The 13,249-nt window shown below is 41.4% G+C and overlaps 1 protein-coding gene across 13 annotated transcripts in view; it reads left to right on the top strand.

Annotated features, from left to right (window-relative positions):
• Positions 1-13,249, top strand: part of UNC80 (unc-80 subunit of NALCN channel complex) — a 201,327-nt gene that overhangs the window by 96,340 nt on the left and 91,738 nt on the right. For 7 of the 13 annotated variants that reach the window (XM_075069958.1, XM_075069957.1, XM_032765077.2 and 4 more), the window contains exons 24-27: positions 1,477-1,648; positions 4,447-4,580; positions 7,914-8,079; positions 11,615-11,818. In XM_075069958.1, coding sequence (XP_074926059.1) covers positions 1,477-1,648; positions 4,447-4,580; positions 7,914-8,079; positions 11,615-11,818 — 676 coding nt within the window. The remainder of the gene's footprint in view (positions 1-1,476; positions 1,649-4,446; positions 4,581-7,913; positions 8,080-11,614; positions 11,819-13,249) is intronic. The other 6 variants (XM_032765079.2, XM_032765078.2, XM_075069959.1 and 3 more) reach the window with 3 other exon arrangements.

The raw sequence follows: 13,249 nt of genomic DNA, 5'->3' as shown, positions 1-13,249 counted from the left end.
GCGGAGGGAAGCAGATACTTAATCTCTTGTGCTTGTGTTCAAGGACTCTTGAAGCTGTAAATCTCCAGGGGAAGCCTGGGAGGAAGTAAACAGAAGAAGCACAAGGGAGGGGTGTATTTTTCCTCTTGTGGTAGAGCGTCAGGGCTTCTGAGTCGGGTCCCCCAGAGAAGGATTGGGAAGACCAAGAGGGAGCCAAGCCCTGGAATCACCTTGGCTGGTGGCAGCGATATCAGATCTAAGCTGGTAATTAAGCTTAGAGGGTTCATGCTAGCTTCTCAGTTTATGAACGCTAAGGTTCAAATCTGAGTAGGAAGCTACGACAACTTCAGTTTAGGCAGATAAATTGTATGCTGCTGGTGTGTCAATTCTGAGATTCAAAGGATCAGAAAATTGGCTTTAGTCTGTCTCTCAGGAATTCCCTCTAAATCCAGGAGAGCCTCAGTGCAAAATTGTTATTAAAACAAAGAAATTAGTCCCATTTCCTATCTTACAAAATGATGCTATAGCAAGGTAAAATGTTCTGTGTGATTTTTCCATGTTCTCTTAGATTACATTGCTTACATACAGCATCACTTTGGAAAAAACCTTGGGAGTTCTGAAATGGTCTTAATGTAAAGCATTCTGCTTGCTAATGGACTCAGCTGTGGCATTGCCTCAGAACCTCCACTACCCTAACATTTGGTAATGAGGCCGTTAGACCGGTTTTGTTTGTTTGACTGGAGAAAAAATTTTTTTTAGGTTTATTTTTTTTCCTTCAATGGGAAGCGCTCTCTCCTAGCTGCTTATATGCCCGCCTCACTATCTGAGCACCTCACAAGCTGTAATGTGTTTATCCTCACAACAGCCTGTGAAGTAGGGCAGTGCTGTTATCCCCATTTTATAGATAGGAACTGAGACATAGAAAGAGTTAGCTGCCTAAATGTCTTTCAGAATCTGGGCCTAAGTGATTTGCCTAAGGTCACCCAGGAGCAGAAAATTCAGCCCCAGTCTCCTAAATTCCAGGCTATATCCTAACCACCAGACCATCCTTCCTCAGCAGAAAATCTTCAGCAGAAGGATGGCACATGTCAGTGCATAATTTGGATGAAAAAAGAGACAGGGAAAGGAGGAGAGGAGCGGGTGGGAAGAGGCGGGGTTAGGGGAAGGAGTGGAGTGGGGACGGAGCCTGGAGCAGGGTTGGGGGTTGAAAAGTTAGTGCCTGTGGTTTCAACCAAATTAAAACACTTTTTCCAAATTTTGATAGTTTCAAAATTTTGACCAAAAATGGAAGAAAATATTTGCAATTTGTTCGGTGGTGATTCCACCCCTCCCTCCCAACCCCCCAGTTTTCTCAATTGCTCTAGTGATTTAAAAAAAATGCCAAAATGTTTTGTTCTTAACATGAAATTTCCAGCTGCCTCAGAATGGGCAAGATCCAAGTGAATCCCCTCTGGTCCTCATTCCCTTGTGCTTTCTTTTCCTCCTTCTTGCTGGCAGGCAATTGGCATCCGACTCAACGAACTGTGCCACAGTGAGAGTGAAAGTCCGGCCAACCTGCTGGGCCTCATTTATGATGAGGAGGCCAAGCGGAGACTGAGAAAGGAGGATGAGGAGGAAGACTTTTTAGATGACAGTAAGGAGACTCCCTTTACTACAAGAACCCCTGCTTGTAAGAACCTCTGCTTTAGGAGCACTTAATTTTTCTTCTTCTCTTTCATATTCCTGCCACCCAACTGTATTCCCCACCAATTCCCTTCCCCTTCTTTCTGTGCCTGATATAAAATATACCATATGAGTAGGAGCAATAAGAGACAATGAAAAGAATAGCATCTAAAACAGAGGCAAGTGAGTTGCAATTACTGTAGATTGTGATTATGAATAAATCTGATCAATCTTTCATATCTAGGCTCACGTGCTTGTACACCATTCTGACTCCCCTTCTTCAAAGACATCCTTGCCAAAAACAACAAACCACATTTTGTGCAAAATCAGCTACATCTGAATGTTCTTAATATTGATGGACCAGATCCACAGATGGTGTAAATTGGCATAGCTGTACCAAATACTTGGGATTTAAGTAGTTTAATTTCCATATATTGATTCTAACACAAAAATGTAGTGAGGCGGTACAGAAAGTATCATTAAAAAACATACAATGTACCGAATCGCTGAAATAAACACATTTTAAGGACATTGACAGATTCTGAAATCGTGACGTGATCTGTAATCAGAATAAATAAAATCACATCACATACAGACATAGGCTACAGGTGAAGATAGCAATGAACATTATATCCTCTTCAAACACCATTTGTATATATGTGGTCTGTAATGTACTGGCTTGCGTGTATGTGTACTACTGTTTTTCCACTGAATGTAATATATTGGTGCTGTTTATGTATCTATTGGCTTCCTTTTTGTGGTTAAGGAGCTGCTCTTTTCACTGCATAACGGCTATTCTGCTAGAGGCAATGGAATTGTACTCGTGTAAATCACTGAGAGAGCGGAGAATCAGGCTCTAAGTATCTGAATTCTCTTCCCAGCGCTTTGCAATATGCCATTTGCTCCTGAATGGCCATGGGTGGCTATACTGGGCCAAATTCTGCCTTATGCTGGTACACATGACGGGGTGGAATGCACAAGGGATGGAGCCTTCCCCTACATACCTTGAATGACCCATGAGGCTAGGCGGAACTACAGTCCCTGTATTTGAGAGAGCCTGGACTGTTCCATTCCTACTCCACCAGGGGTGCCACATACTCCAAAAGGACAGGTGGGTAGGAGGCAGGGCCACTGTATCGGTTAGGTCGATGGGGGAAGCTGGCAGACAGCACCCCATGAAAGAGTGTAGAAGCAGGAGTGCTCCCTCTACATGCCAGGGAGTTCAGAATGCCACTCAGCCTCCGCACTATGGCTTAGTCTACACTGGGTGTTCTGCTGGCATAACTATGATGGCCAGTGGTGTGAAAACAAATCACACCCCTTAGCCGAATGTCAGCCAAACCCCCAATGCAGAAGCAACTATGCTGACAGAAAAGTGCTTCTGTCCACTTAGCTAATGTCATTTGGGGCAGAGGCAGTTATGTTGGCAAAACTCCTTCTGTTGGCTTACACTGCGTCCCCCCTAAGAGGCTCTGCTGGCATAGCTCTGCCAGCCAAGGCTCTGCAGTGTAAACAAGTCCTAGGACAGAGTACCTCCTAGAGCTTCCCCTGAGAACCTATGCGTGCTCCAGTGTATCTGCCTGTTCAGATCATTTTAATTCCTGTGAACTCCATCACTCATGCCAGGTGAAATAAACGAGGAACCTGCAAGCGAGGCAAACGTAATCAGGCCTCATCTCCATTCCTGAAACATTCCCTCGTTTGTTCAGTTTCTGTATGTTTCTTTGTGCAACACAACAGGATCAGATGTGAGAAAAAACAGTGGGAACATACTTTATCTCCAAAAGACATTTGGATGGTTTGTTAAATGACAAGCCCAAAACATTCCAAAAAAATCAGCATCATTAGTAGTTTCAAGAGACCCCAAAACAACTACCAGCTTTTTTCCTTCTATATATTAGCCCAAAAAATTCTTTGCAAATTGGTCAGGGCCACAAGAACACTTCATTGTCTTCAAGGTTTGGATGGGTGTTGGACCAGTTAATATCATGAACATAGATTTTGAAGCTGAGCATATAGACTCCATTTCAGCAAAGCCACTTACATGTGCTTAACTTTAAGCATGTGAGTAGTCCTATTTCTGTAAAGTCAAGCACTCCTGTAAATACTTTGCTTTGCTGAATCCGTCTTTAATGGAAATTTGTACTTTAATAATTACACTTGATGGTGCAATAACTGCATGGTTTTGCGCCATCTCTAAATGACATTTGTATTCATTATGTAGAACAAAGTTGCAGGGCTGCTGCCTTATTTAGTCTTCTGGACAGTTATGAACAGTAGGCACAGTACTTATTTGTTGACTGTTGACAATTATGTGCATGGTTTTTAAAAAGAACAAGCATGACAATGATGCTACCCTTTTCCAAGATTATTGCCATGATAATCTCACTTAAGATGGCTGCTGATTTGTTATTGGTTTGAGTTCATCTTCACTGAGGACACAAGGTTAGCCATAATTGCAGTCTATTTGGCTGAATGCAAAAGTGTAAAGGGCATGAGAGTATCTGTTTCTAAATCTGTGTTATGCTAATATATAGTATTGTATGTAGAGTTTATATTTTGAGACCACTTTGAGTTAGCAGATGTTTTGATAACAACATACCACACAGTATATGGGATTTGTGCTGACAAATAGATACATGCATGGATCTGTCCTTTTAATATTAGAAAAGTAATATAGGAGTCTAGAATTTAATCATAACACTTTTCATATGTACCTTGCATTGTGCACTATGTGTGTCCGTCAATTCTTGGTTCCAAATTTTGTATCGTGTTTTCTCTTACCAAGCAAATTTCATTTCCCAGGCACTGTGAACCCTACCAAATGTTGTTGCCCTTTTGCTCTGAAGATGGCAGCATGCGAGCTTCTCTTGGAGATCACCACCTTCCTTCGAGAGACCTTTCCTTACATGCCCAGGCCTCGTACTGAGCCTCTCGTGGTAAGTGAGCCATAGGAATTAGAGATGAAGAAGTTCCCATGAGGTTATTTTCCTCATACACTTGATGAAAAAGATAGATTGGTGGCAGGGATTTAATTGCGCTAAAGTTTCCACAGAAGGCTGAACGGTTAAGACACACCATTCCTATTAATGAGAGTCACAGGGCAGGTCCACACTACAGCAGGGATCGATGCTCTGAGATCAATCCACTGGCGGTCGATTTAGCAGATCTAGTAAAGACCTGCCAAATCAACTGCAGATCGCTCTCCAGTCAATCCCTGTACTATATCCGATGAGAAGAGTAGGGTGAGTCGATGGGAGATTTTCTCCTGTAGACCCCCTGGTAACTCGACCTAAGGTACGTCAACTCCAGCTACGTTATTCACGTAGCTGGAGTTGCATAGCATAGGTCGACTTACCGCAGTAGTGTAGACATAGCCTTTGACGCGAATCTCAATACATCTCTAATGACAGTTTACCTAACAGGCCTATGTGATGTGGCATGATGGCCGTGAGAGTTTGAAGTTGATTGCTAAAATCTTTTACAGACTTCCAGTGGAGTGAATCAGACAAAAGGAAGAAATCAACATGGCTCTTTGTTGACATTTTCACTATGTAATAAATGGCAGTGTGACAAAACTGTGTTACAAAACCACAGAGTCTTAAAGGTAGAAATGCATCTTACTAAAACAGATATGTTGACAGTAAGAACATCCTGGGTAATTAGGATCTGTAGGGATCTGTGTCTTTGAGCCAGACAAAATGCTGCCGATTAATAATTTTTCAAACTCTGCTGTGGGAGAAGAAAAGGAGGACTTGTTTTATAGTGTGAAACTGGAAGAAAACTTGGTCTCATTGTGTAAGAGTCTATCAGAAATAATATTAGCCTGATTTCTTGAATCTTACACAAGTACCGAACAATTATGGCCCCATAACACTCAAGTAAGCTGAGTGTTATGTTTTGAGTTAGAAATGGGTTAATGGGAGTTTCTTTGCACAAAGAAAACTTTCTGGCTTGCTTGTACTTTTAAAGAGAATTGAGTGTATGAAGATTTGGTTCCTTTTTGTTGTTGTTGCTGATAAAGCTAAGTTGCTAGCAGAGCAGCTTTTTACAGACATAAACCTGGATAAGAGCCAGAGTTAAGTCTGCAGTGAAAACGTACCCTAAATGAGTGGTTGATTCTGAGATATTCTAAGCATTTGTAGATTCCACGCATGTCAGTAGGGCCTTGTCTAGACTAGAAAACTAAACCATTTGTACCTGAACCAATAATGGTGAGCCAGTTTACCCACAAACAGTTCATTCCATCCAAACTAGTCAGGCTGAATTGCTTTAAGTTTTGCCTTGTGTCCAAAATCATTTCAGTTGCAATGTGATCTGAATGCCTCTATCACATTTCCATCTACCAGAAGCAGTATGTTGTGGTAGTTTCCATAAAGCTAGGGGTACACTGGGGGTGGGGCGGGGGCAGTGAAAGATAAATTGAACCCTTTCAGCTAGTCTGCATCCACATTTGTTCAGATGAAACCAGTTAAACTGAGATTTTCAGCACTGCCTAATGGAGTTGAGGTGCCCAATTCCCAGTGAACCAAGGTGCCCAACTCCCCAGACACTCCTTTGAAAATTCAGCCTGAAACTGATTGATAAGCAAGTGGAAAAGTCATTGTTCTTATCACTTATTACATCATCTGTTGGACCATTCAGGAGGTTTTCTGAGGGACTGCAAAGTGTTCTACAAGTGTTCTAAGGGCTGGATCTGGTCTAATTTCTCTCATGCAAGGCAATTACACATGTTCAGCATCACTAAGTCTGTAATGTTTCTGCTCTTTTGTATGTTTTTGTGTGTGTTTTTGTGTTTGGGAAAATTCACTTATTTCAAAGTAGCATATAATATAACAGAACTTCACACACCCCTGTTAACTCCTAATAACTTCAGTTGGAGTTACAGCTGAGCGCCTGTGGGCAAAATCCCCTGTGTGAGATAAGAAACTTATATTTCCTCATGATTAACTTTTTGGATTGTTTTAAGACAGTTTACTACAGGCGTAGTCTATAGGCAGACCATGTGCCAAATCCGGACCACCAGATGCTTTTGAACTGACTCAAAAATCTTTTTATTTCCTTATTATCATTATTGTTGTTGGTTTTGTATTATTTTTTCTGGAGTCTGGACCTTGACTATACCTTGGCCAAGAAATTTGGACCTTGACAAAAAATAATTGATTACCCCTCGTTTACTATAACACCTCTTCCCCTGTTTAGCCTGACAAGTAGCTCTGCCATTTTACATTTCTATACCCTAGTGGTTTTCATGCTAAACAGTCTCCAAGGTATCAGTGTCACCAAGTGGATGTTGTGAATAAAATTATAAACGAGTGGGGCTTTTTAACTGCATTCACTGTATGTGCTTCTCACCAGCCATTTTGAAAACAGAATCCTATGTGTTTAACCAGCCTTTTTTACAGTCTCTGCTAAGGGAAATGAATGCGTATATCTGAATAGTGCTATAATTGTAATGTTGCCCCTTTGGATTGAATGGTTAGTCAGTGTTCAGAGCATTGCAGGGTTGTTTCTGCCAGGAAGAGAAATGGATGATCCCAGTTGGGTGCTGTCCTGTTTGTTTACTAAGAAAGAACACACAGTCCTGTTTTCTTGACAGCAGCAGAAACAAACAGCAGGCAGTTTCCTTGCTCACTGTTTACAAGTTTGCCTCTCTAGTCAGTTCTGTGCCCAAGGAGCTCTGTCTCTCTACTCTCTTTGAGGGCCTTGCTCACAATTGCTTCTCTTGCTGTCTGCTGGCGTTTTATTTGTTTTTGTGCCTCTGGCGCTTGCATGTGCACATACACATGCACACAAGCTGCAACCAATCCCCTAATCTCCCTGTGTTTGCCACCAGTCCCAGGAAAATCCCCCGGACCACACTGTTCATGCAGCCTATCCTCCAACTATCAGTACATAAAGGGGCATTATATTGCTCTATCGATTTAGCCTGAAAGAAGGGTGATTAGCATACCCATTGTCTTTAATCAGATCTGTGATCATCTATAGATCAGAGGCCCAGTTGATGGCAGCTATTAATACCTTCCAGCAGAACAATATCCCTTTGCATTGAGCATGCAGGAGTTGAGATCCAAATTCAATCGCGATTTGAAAATGTGTCAGTGTAGGTTAGCTATGAAGGGATTAGGTTAACTGAGAATTTAGTTCCAGATAATAGAAGTAGGATTTCCATTTGAGGGCAGTTCTTGCTATAATGATGATTTTTTGTTGCTGGAGAGAAGTATAAGAGCTCACGCCATTCATATGTTTCTATGGTCCACATGATGCTGCAGGACCTGGAGAGCTGCAGGTTGCGTCTGGACCCTGAGCTGGACAGGCACAGGTATGAGAGGAAGATCAGCTTTGCTGGGATTCTGGATGAAAACGAAGATTCAAAAGACTCCCTGCACAGCAGCAGCCACACGCTCAAATCTGACACTGGCTGTGAAGAGAAGAAAGGTTTGTCAGCAGAGTGACGCTTTCGTGTTCTCAGGGCTTGTTATGTGATGCTGTATTTTATGTCTCTCCATTTCCATAGACTGTGTTAAAATGCAGGAAGCCATAGAGCCACATGGCTTGAATAATTTTTGAGCTGCAACGTTGCATATGTTATGTGTGGAAAACAAACATTTTTAAGTCATCAGGATAACGATATTAGCAGAACCAAACAAGTGTTCTAAAGAGCAAATGGTATAAATTCAGAAGTGTCTTTTGGTGTACTCCTCAGTTAGAAGTATCAGTATTTGAATTGATTTTTGTATTTTCTGATACTGTTCTTCAATGTGGGATAAAAACAGCACATGGGCCAAAAGATTGGACCTTTCTGTGAAAATCCCCACCTGTTCAAAGGTCATGGCATTTAACAGAATGAGTGGTTTAAACCCTGACCTCTTTTGGTTCTTTACTACCACTTGAAAAACACCTACCTATGTGGCTCTTGATGGCTAGCAGGTTAATATTACCAGCGTATTGCGTACTGTACAAGCAAAGCTCAAGCTCACTGTGTTTGCTCAGGGCAGCAGAACGTTTTCCATTTTAAAACCATCTCATGCAAAATCTCCATACTATATGATGGTACAAGTGTTGCAATACAATGTGCAGTCAGTAGTTACTTGACATTTGCTATTAGAGACTGAAAGTTCTGGACAGTTATCTGTAAATGACAGTCCAGTTTGTGTGTTTTTGAACATTTAGAACAAGCTGTTTAAAATCTTTTTCATAAAGGATATGTAAAGACATAAACATTCTGTAACAATGTGTTTTTTAAATGGATGGGATTTATGGTTTGTGATCTTGTGAAGAATTATACTTGTGTGCTAAACAATGCAGACCATCCAAGGGTTGTAGCTTGCCTTTGAAGTCAACCATGAGATTTCCCTGACTATGAAGGGCTTTGGGTCAGGCCCACATTCCATTCATGGTTGAGCTGTGATTGCATTCACAAGTAGATACATTCATACATGAAACATTTCCAAGAATCACGTGTAAAACTGCCTCCAAAAACACATGGAATGGGAGAGCTCCTGAAAGCGAAGGCAGCTTCCCATCAAGCTTCAAAGAGTCATCTTGAAGAATTCTCACATAACCCACTTCCTTTTCTTCTTGACTATTGTTAGCAGCCACAGAACGCACAAATCTCCAGAATTTCACATTGCCAAATAAATCAGGATGAGAAGTCCCTTATGAATTAGGTGACTACAACTTTAAATTTTAAAAAAAGGCTTCACTAGTAACTGCCTGCAACCACCTTGTGCTGTGATGCCATCAGATCTTCTGAGGAAAGCAAGGTTGGGCTGGCAAAGTACATGAACAGGAGGCCTTCTCAAAACATTAGGTGCTGCAAGAAATGGTGGTGGTGATAACATGGAAATTAGGTTTGCCCCTGCCTGATTACTATGCAGCACACTTTTGGATATAATGTAAAATATTTTTTTTTCTCTCAAGAATAGTTCCAGCTCATTCTGCTTAACTAAATTCTCCCTGCAGTTTCAGTAAAACATGGGGGTCCTTCTTCACTTCTTGCCCTAAGGTTTGGTGTAGTATTGCTGTGCACGTTTTACAAAGCTGCTACGTTGCACCCAGAGGCAGCTGCATTTCAGTGGTGGGAAAAGTGATCCCTATATAGAGGCTGCGTTTCCGTTTATACATTAGCAAAGTGCTTTGCAATATTTTGTTCTGAAATAGGCTAAACAAATACAAGGTATTTTTTTAAAGTGTTCTTTGCTCTGACTACAGCCTAGTCTACTGGGAATTTACCTTGGCTAAAACTTAGCAGATGCAAAGGCATCTTTCTGAATCTATAATTGTCTGGCTGAAATTTGTTGTTGTGTGACTGTAACTACATTTTTCTCACTGCAGTGACAAAAGGACAGGCCTCTTTACCCCAATCTCTTTGACAAGTACTAAAACGTTTATTTCCTTTCATCTCCTCTTGAGTGGTAATTACTTTGCTTGATGGTCAACAGCAGGTTTGTCTTAACAGCTATGCAAAAACTACAATTTTACTGTGTCTAACCTCCTACAGGTAGGTCCAAAGCATAGATATACTAATTTAGATTAACAAGTAGCCCCCAGAAAGTTTTAGGTACTAATTGTGTGCTAAGAAGTTTCTACAGACTTTATGAAATGTGGCTAGGTGTGCCAAAACAGCTGTGCGTTTCGGGGCAGTCTAGCCAGCTGTGCTGAGGTTGAACAGAATCTAGCCAGCTGTGAGTTAAGTTTCAGTTCAGACACTGGGACCGAGATTCTCAAATCACTCAACAGTGATCTGTCCAGCTGACTAATGAGCAGCGCTGATTAGCTCCAAAGAGGAGACCCATCCAGCCCTTTTCCATCAATAGGATGTTAGCCACCAAAATGGATTTGTGGGTGACGGTAGGAGGATATAAAGCTGGGGAAATAAGAGGGATTTTCAAGGTTCAGAAGATTTTTCAAGTCCGAATATAATTACATTTATATATTTTTCTTACCTATTTTATACCAAAAGGTGTACACCAGTCCAGTCTCTACAGTGCACCGAAAGGTGGTGTTGTATGTTCTTCTCTGAATAGATCAACAGTTTAATGACTGAGTGTTGCAACATTTGGACTCATGTGCTGCCATTGTTTTGCCTTTGAAATAAGAGGAGAATAAAATGCAAATGATCGGTGCTTTGAACATTGAACCATTTCATGTTTGTGCTCATCAGAAACACAAAGTGTCAATAGATGCATTTTTAGTGCCTGAAAGCTGCTGCTTTGTCTGAAGGAGAGGAACTACAAGCTGTTTTTCCTTTAAAGCATTCTAATGATGAAGAGTATCATGCAAAGAGAGGGATTTATGCAAATATAACTTCAAAGAAGTAACGGATACTATACTACTAATCTGGCGAATCAGGCTAGCTATCTGCAGTCATAAAGGCTGTGTGAATGAACTAGGTGATCCTGCTACAGAGGCAGATTTGGGTTTGCAGACCTTGAGTCAGCAGGAGGATAGGTTTGTCAGAGAAGCCATGTCTGCACTTGGCATTCAACCACTGGTGGACAGCAGCTGTTGTATGTGCACCAGTGCAAATTCCAGTGGTGAGCAAAGAAAGCCACCGTTGGCACCAGTTAAGTCTACTCGAGTTTCAAGCAGGAATTAACTCTGTCAGTGCCAGTTGTGGTGTTCCTTGACTTTGCTTGGAGTTTCTACCAGTGCAGTTTACCCATTTGCTTGACATCAGTGGTCAAAGCAGGGTTAATCCCAAGTATAAACAAGCCCAGATCTGATATAATATGTCTCCAGGAAAGAAGATTCTGAGCACATTTCTGTAAAGCATCCCATACTGAGTGATTGATAGAGCTGCATTGGTGCTGGCTTTGGAGGGAGCCTCTTGCCCATCTTCCTTGGCAGAAATAAAGGTGCTCCAGTATAGGCTGACAATAAGGAGTCGGGGGAGAAGGGTGGGCTAGGATTTTTTTTAAATGGGGGAAAATTAAGGGGAAAAAAGTCCTCTCTTATTCTTTTAATACAGTTCTCAGCAGGAAGATCAGGATAGGAGGCTCCCGCTTGCTCCAGATTAAAGGAACCCGCAGTTTCCGGGTGAAGAAGGGGGGTTCCCTGTCCAGCATTCGCCGGGCCGGCAGCCTAAAGAGCACCAAGTTATCACGGCAGGACTCAGAGTCTGAGAATGAGGAGCTGCAGCTGTCCCACAGCAGGGACACTGTCACTGACATAGGTAACATAGATGAGATGGGCTAAAAAGGGAGCGGGGCTGCTAGGCAGCATCCAGATTCTGAAATGATTAAAGCAGGTCCAGAACAATAAATAAATATAAAGATTCATTAGGGTAGGAGAAATCTCCATCTCTCTGAGTTAAGCAGCTGTCTTTTCCTCTTCATGGATTGCATAAGCTAACACCCAGAAGGCCAGAGTTCAAATCTTGCCACAGGTGCACACTGGAATGTAAATTCTATTCCACACAAAGGTGGTCAATTTAAATCTCAGTGTTAGCGTATGAACTCTTAAAATACTGGCATTTACCAGACTTCCAGCCAAATTCATGCTGTTCTTAGGAGGAGGTACACACACACACAAAAATCATATGATATAGATATATGACATTTACAAATCATATATATTATATATATGCCATTATATGTAATATATGTATAAAATATCATTGTTATATATGATATTTTATTTTCCATGATAGTAGATATTGTATATGTATACATGCACAGTTTATATTGTATGATATTATATTTGAGTACATTTTATAGTCTATATTATATCATATAATATTCCAGACATATATGTCATTTGAGAATGTAATAGATATCTATTCATATATGTAGAATGTAAAATTATTTTATATATAATGGCCTTGGTCTTCAAAAAATTAGTCCTTATACATTTATTTGATGGAAACAAAATGGACTCCACAAGAAATCCCCATTGCAATTGGCACAAAGTGATGGGGACATCAGCAAAGGTGTCAAGGATTGGATAAAGACTGGGGCTGAACTAATCTCCCAACCTCAGAGGCCCTTCTGACCCTATCTGCTTTGCCCACGTTGTACCTCTCTTGTGGATAAATAATCTGGATACCTTTGCAAATCATAAATTCACTTGAAAAAGAAGACAGGACTAACCTGAGTTAAGCCAGAGCTACCCCTTAATGATATTTATGGTAAATGTTTCCAAAAGCAAATTCTGTTCTAAAACGAGGGCACTATGGAAGACCCCCTAAGCAATGAGTGGCTGCCAGAAACACTGGGATCAGTTCAGTGACGAGTCAGAGCTCTCTCCCTTGCCTTAGTTCTCTAGAGTGTGGATTATTTTCCCCATTTATATTAGTGTCTTGTCCTGGGCACGTAACGGTGACATTGCCTGGTGGTGGCAACAGCAGCAGGCTGATTCCAGTTCAGGCTGGATTTTTGTTGATGGTTTTAACCACAGAGCCCAGTCAATGCAGATCATTGAACCAACAATTTGCAGCATCTGCAACAAACGCAAGGAATTTGTTTCCATTGTTTTTACTCCCTCTTCTCTCCCCAAAAAGGGAACAATGCTCACTACGGACTAGTTGGCAAATTAACAGTGACTGTGAATGGTGCTTGTAATTGCCAGTCCAGCAAATCCAGGGGAGGAGGGTTCCAAAGGCACT

Source organism: Chelonoidis abingdonii, chromosome 10, assembly GCF_003597395.2.
Source record: "Chelonoidis abingdonii isolate Lonesome George chromosome 10, CheloAbing_2.0, whole genome shotgun sequence".
Classification (NCBI taxonomy): Eukaryota; Metazoa; Chordata; order Testudines; family Testudinidae; genus Chelonoidis; species Chelonoidis abingdonii.
Note: the sequence above shows the minus strand (reverse complement) of the source record. Positions and strands in the feature narration are given on the sequence as shown.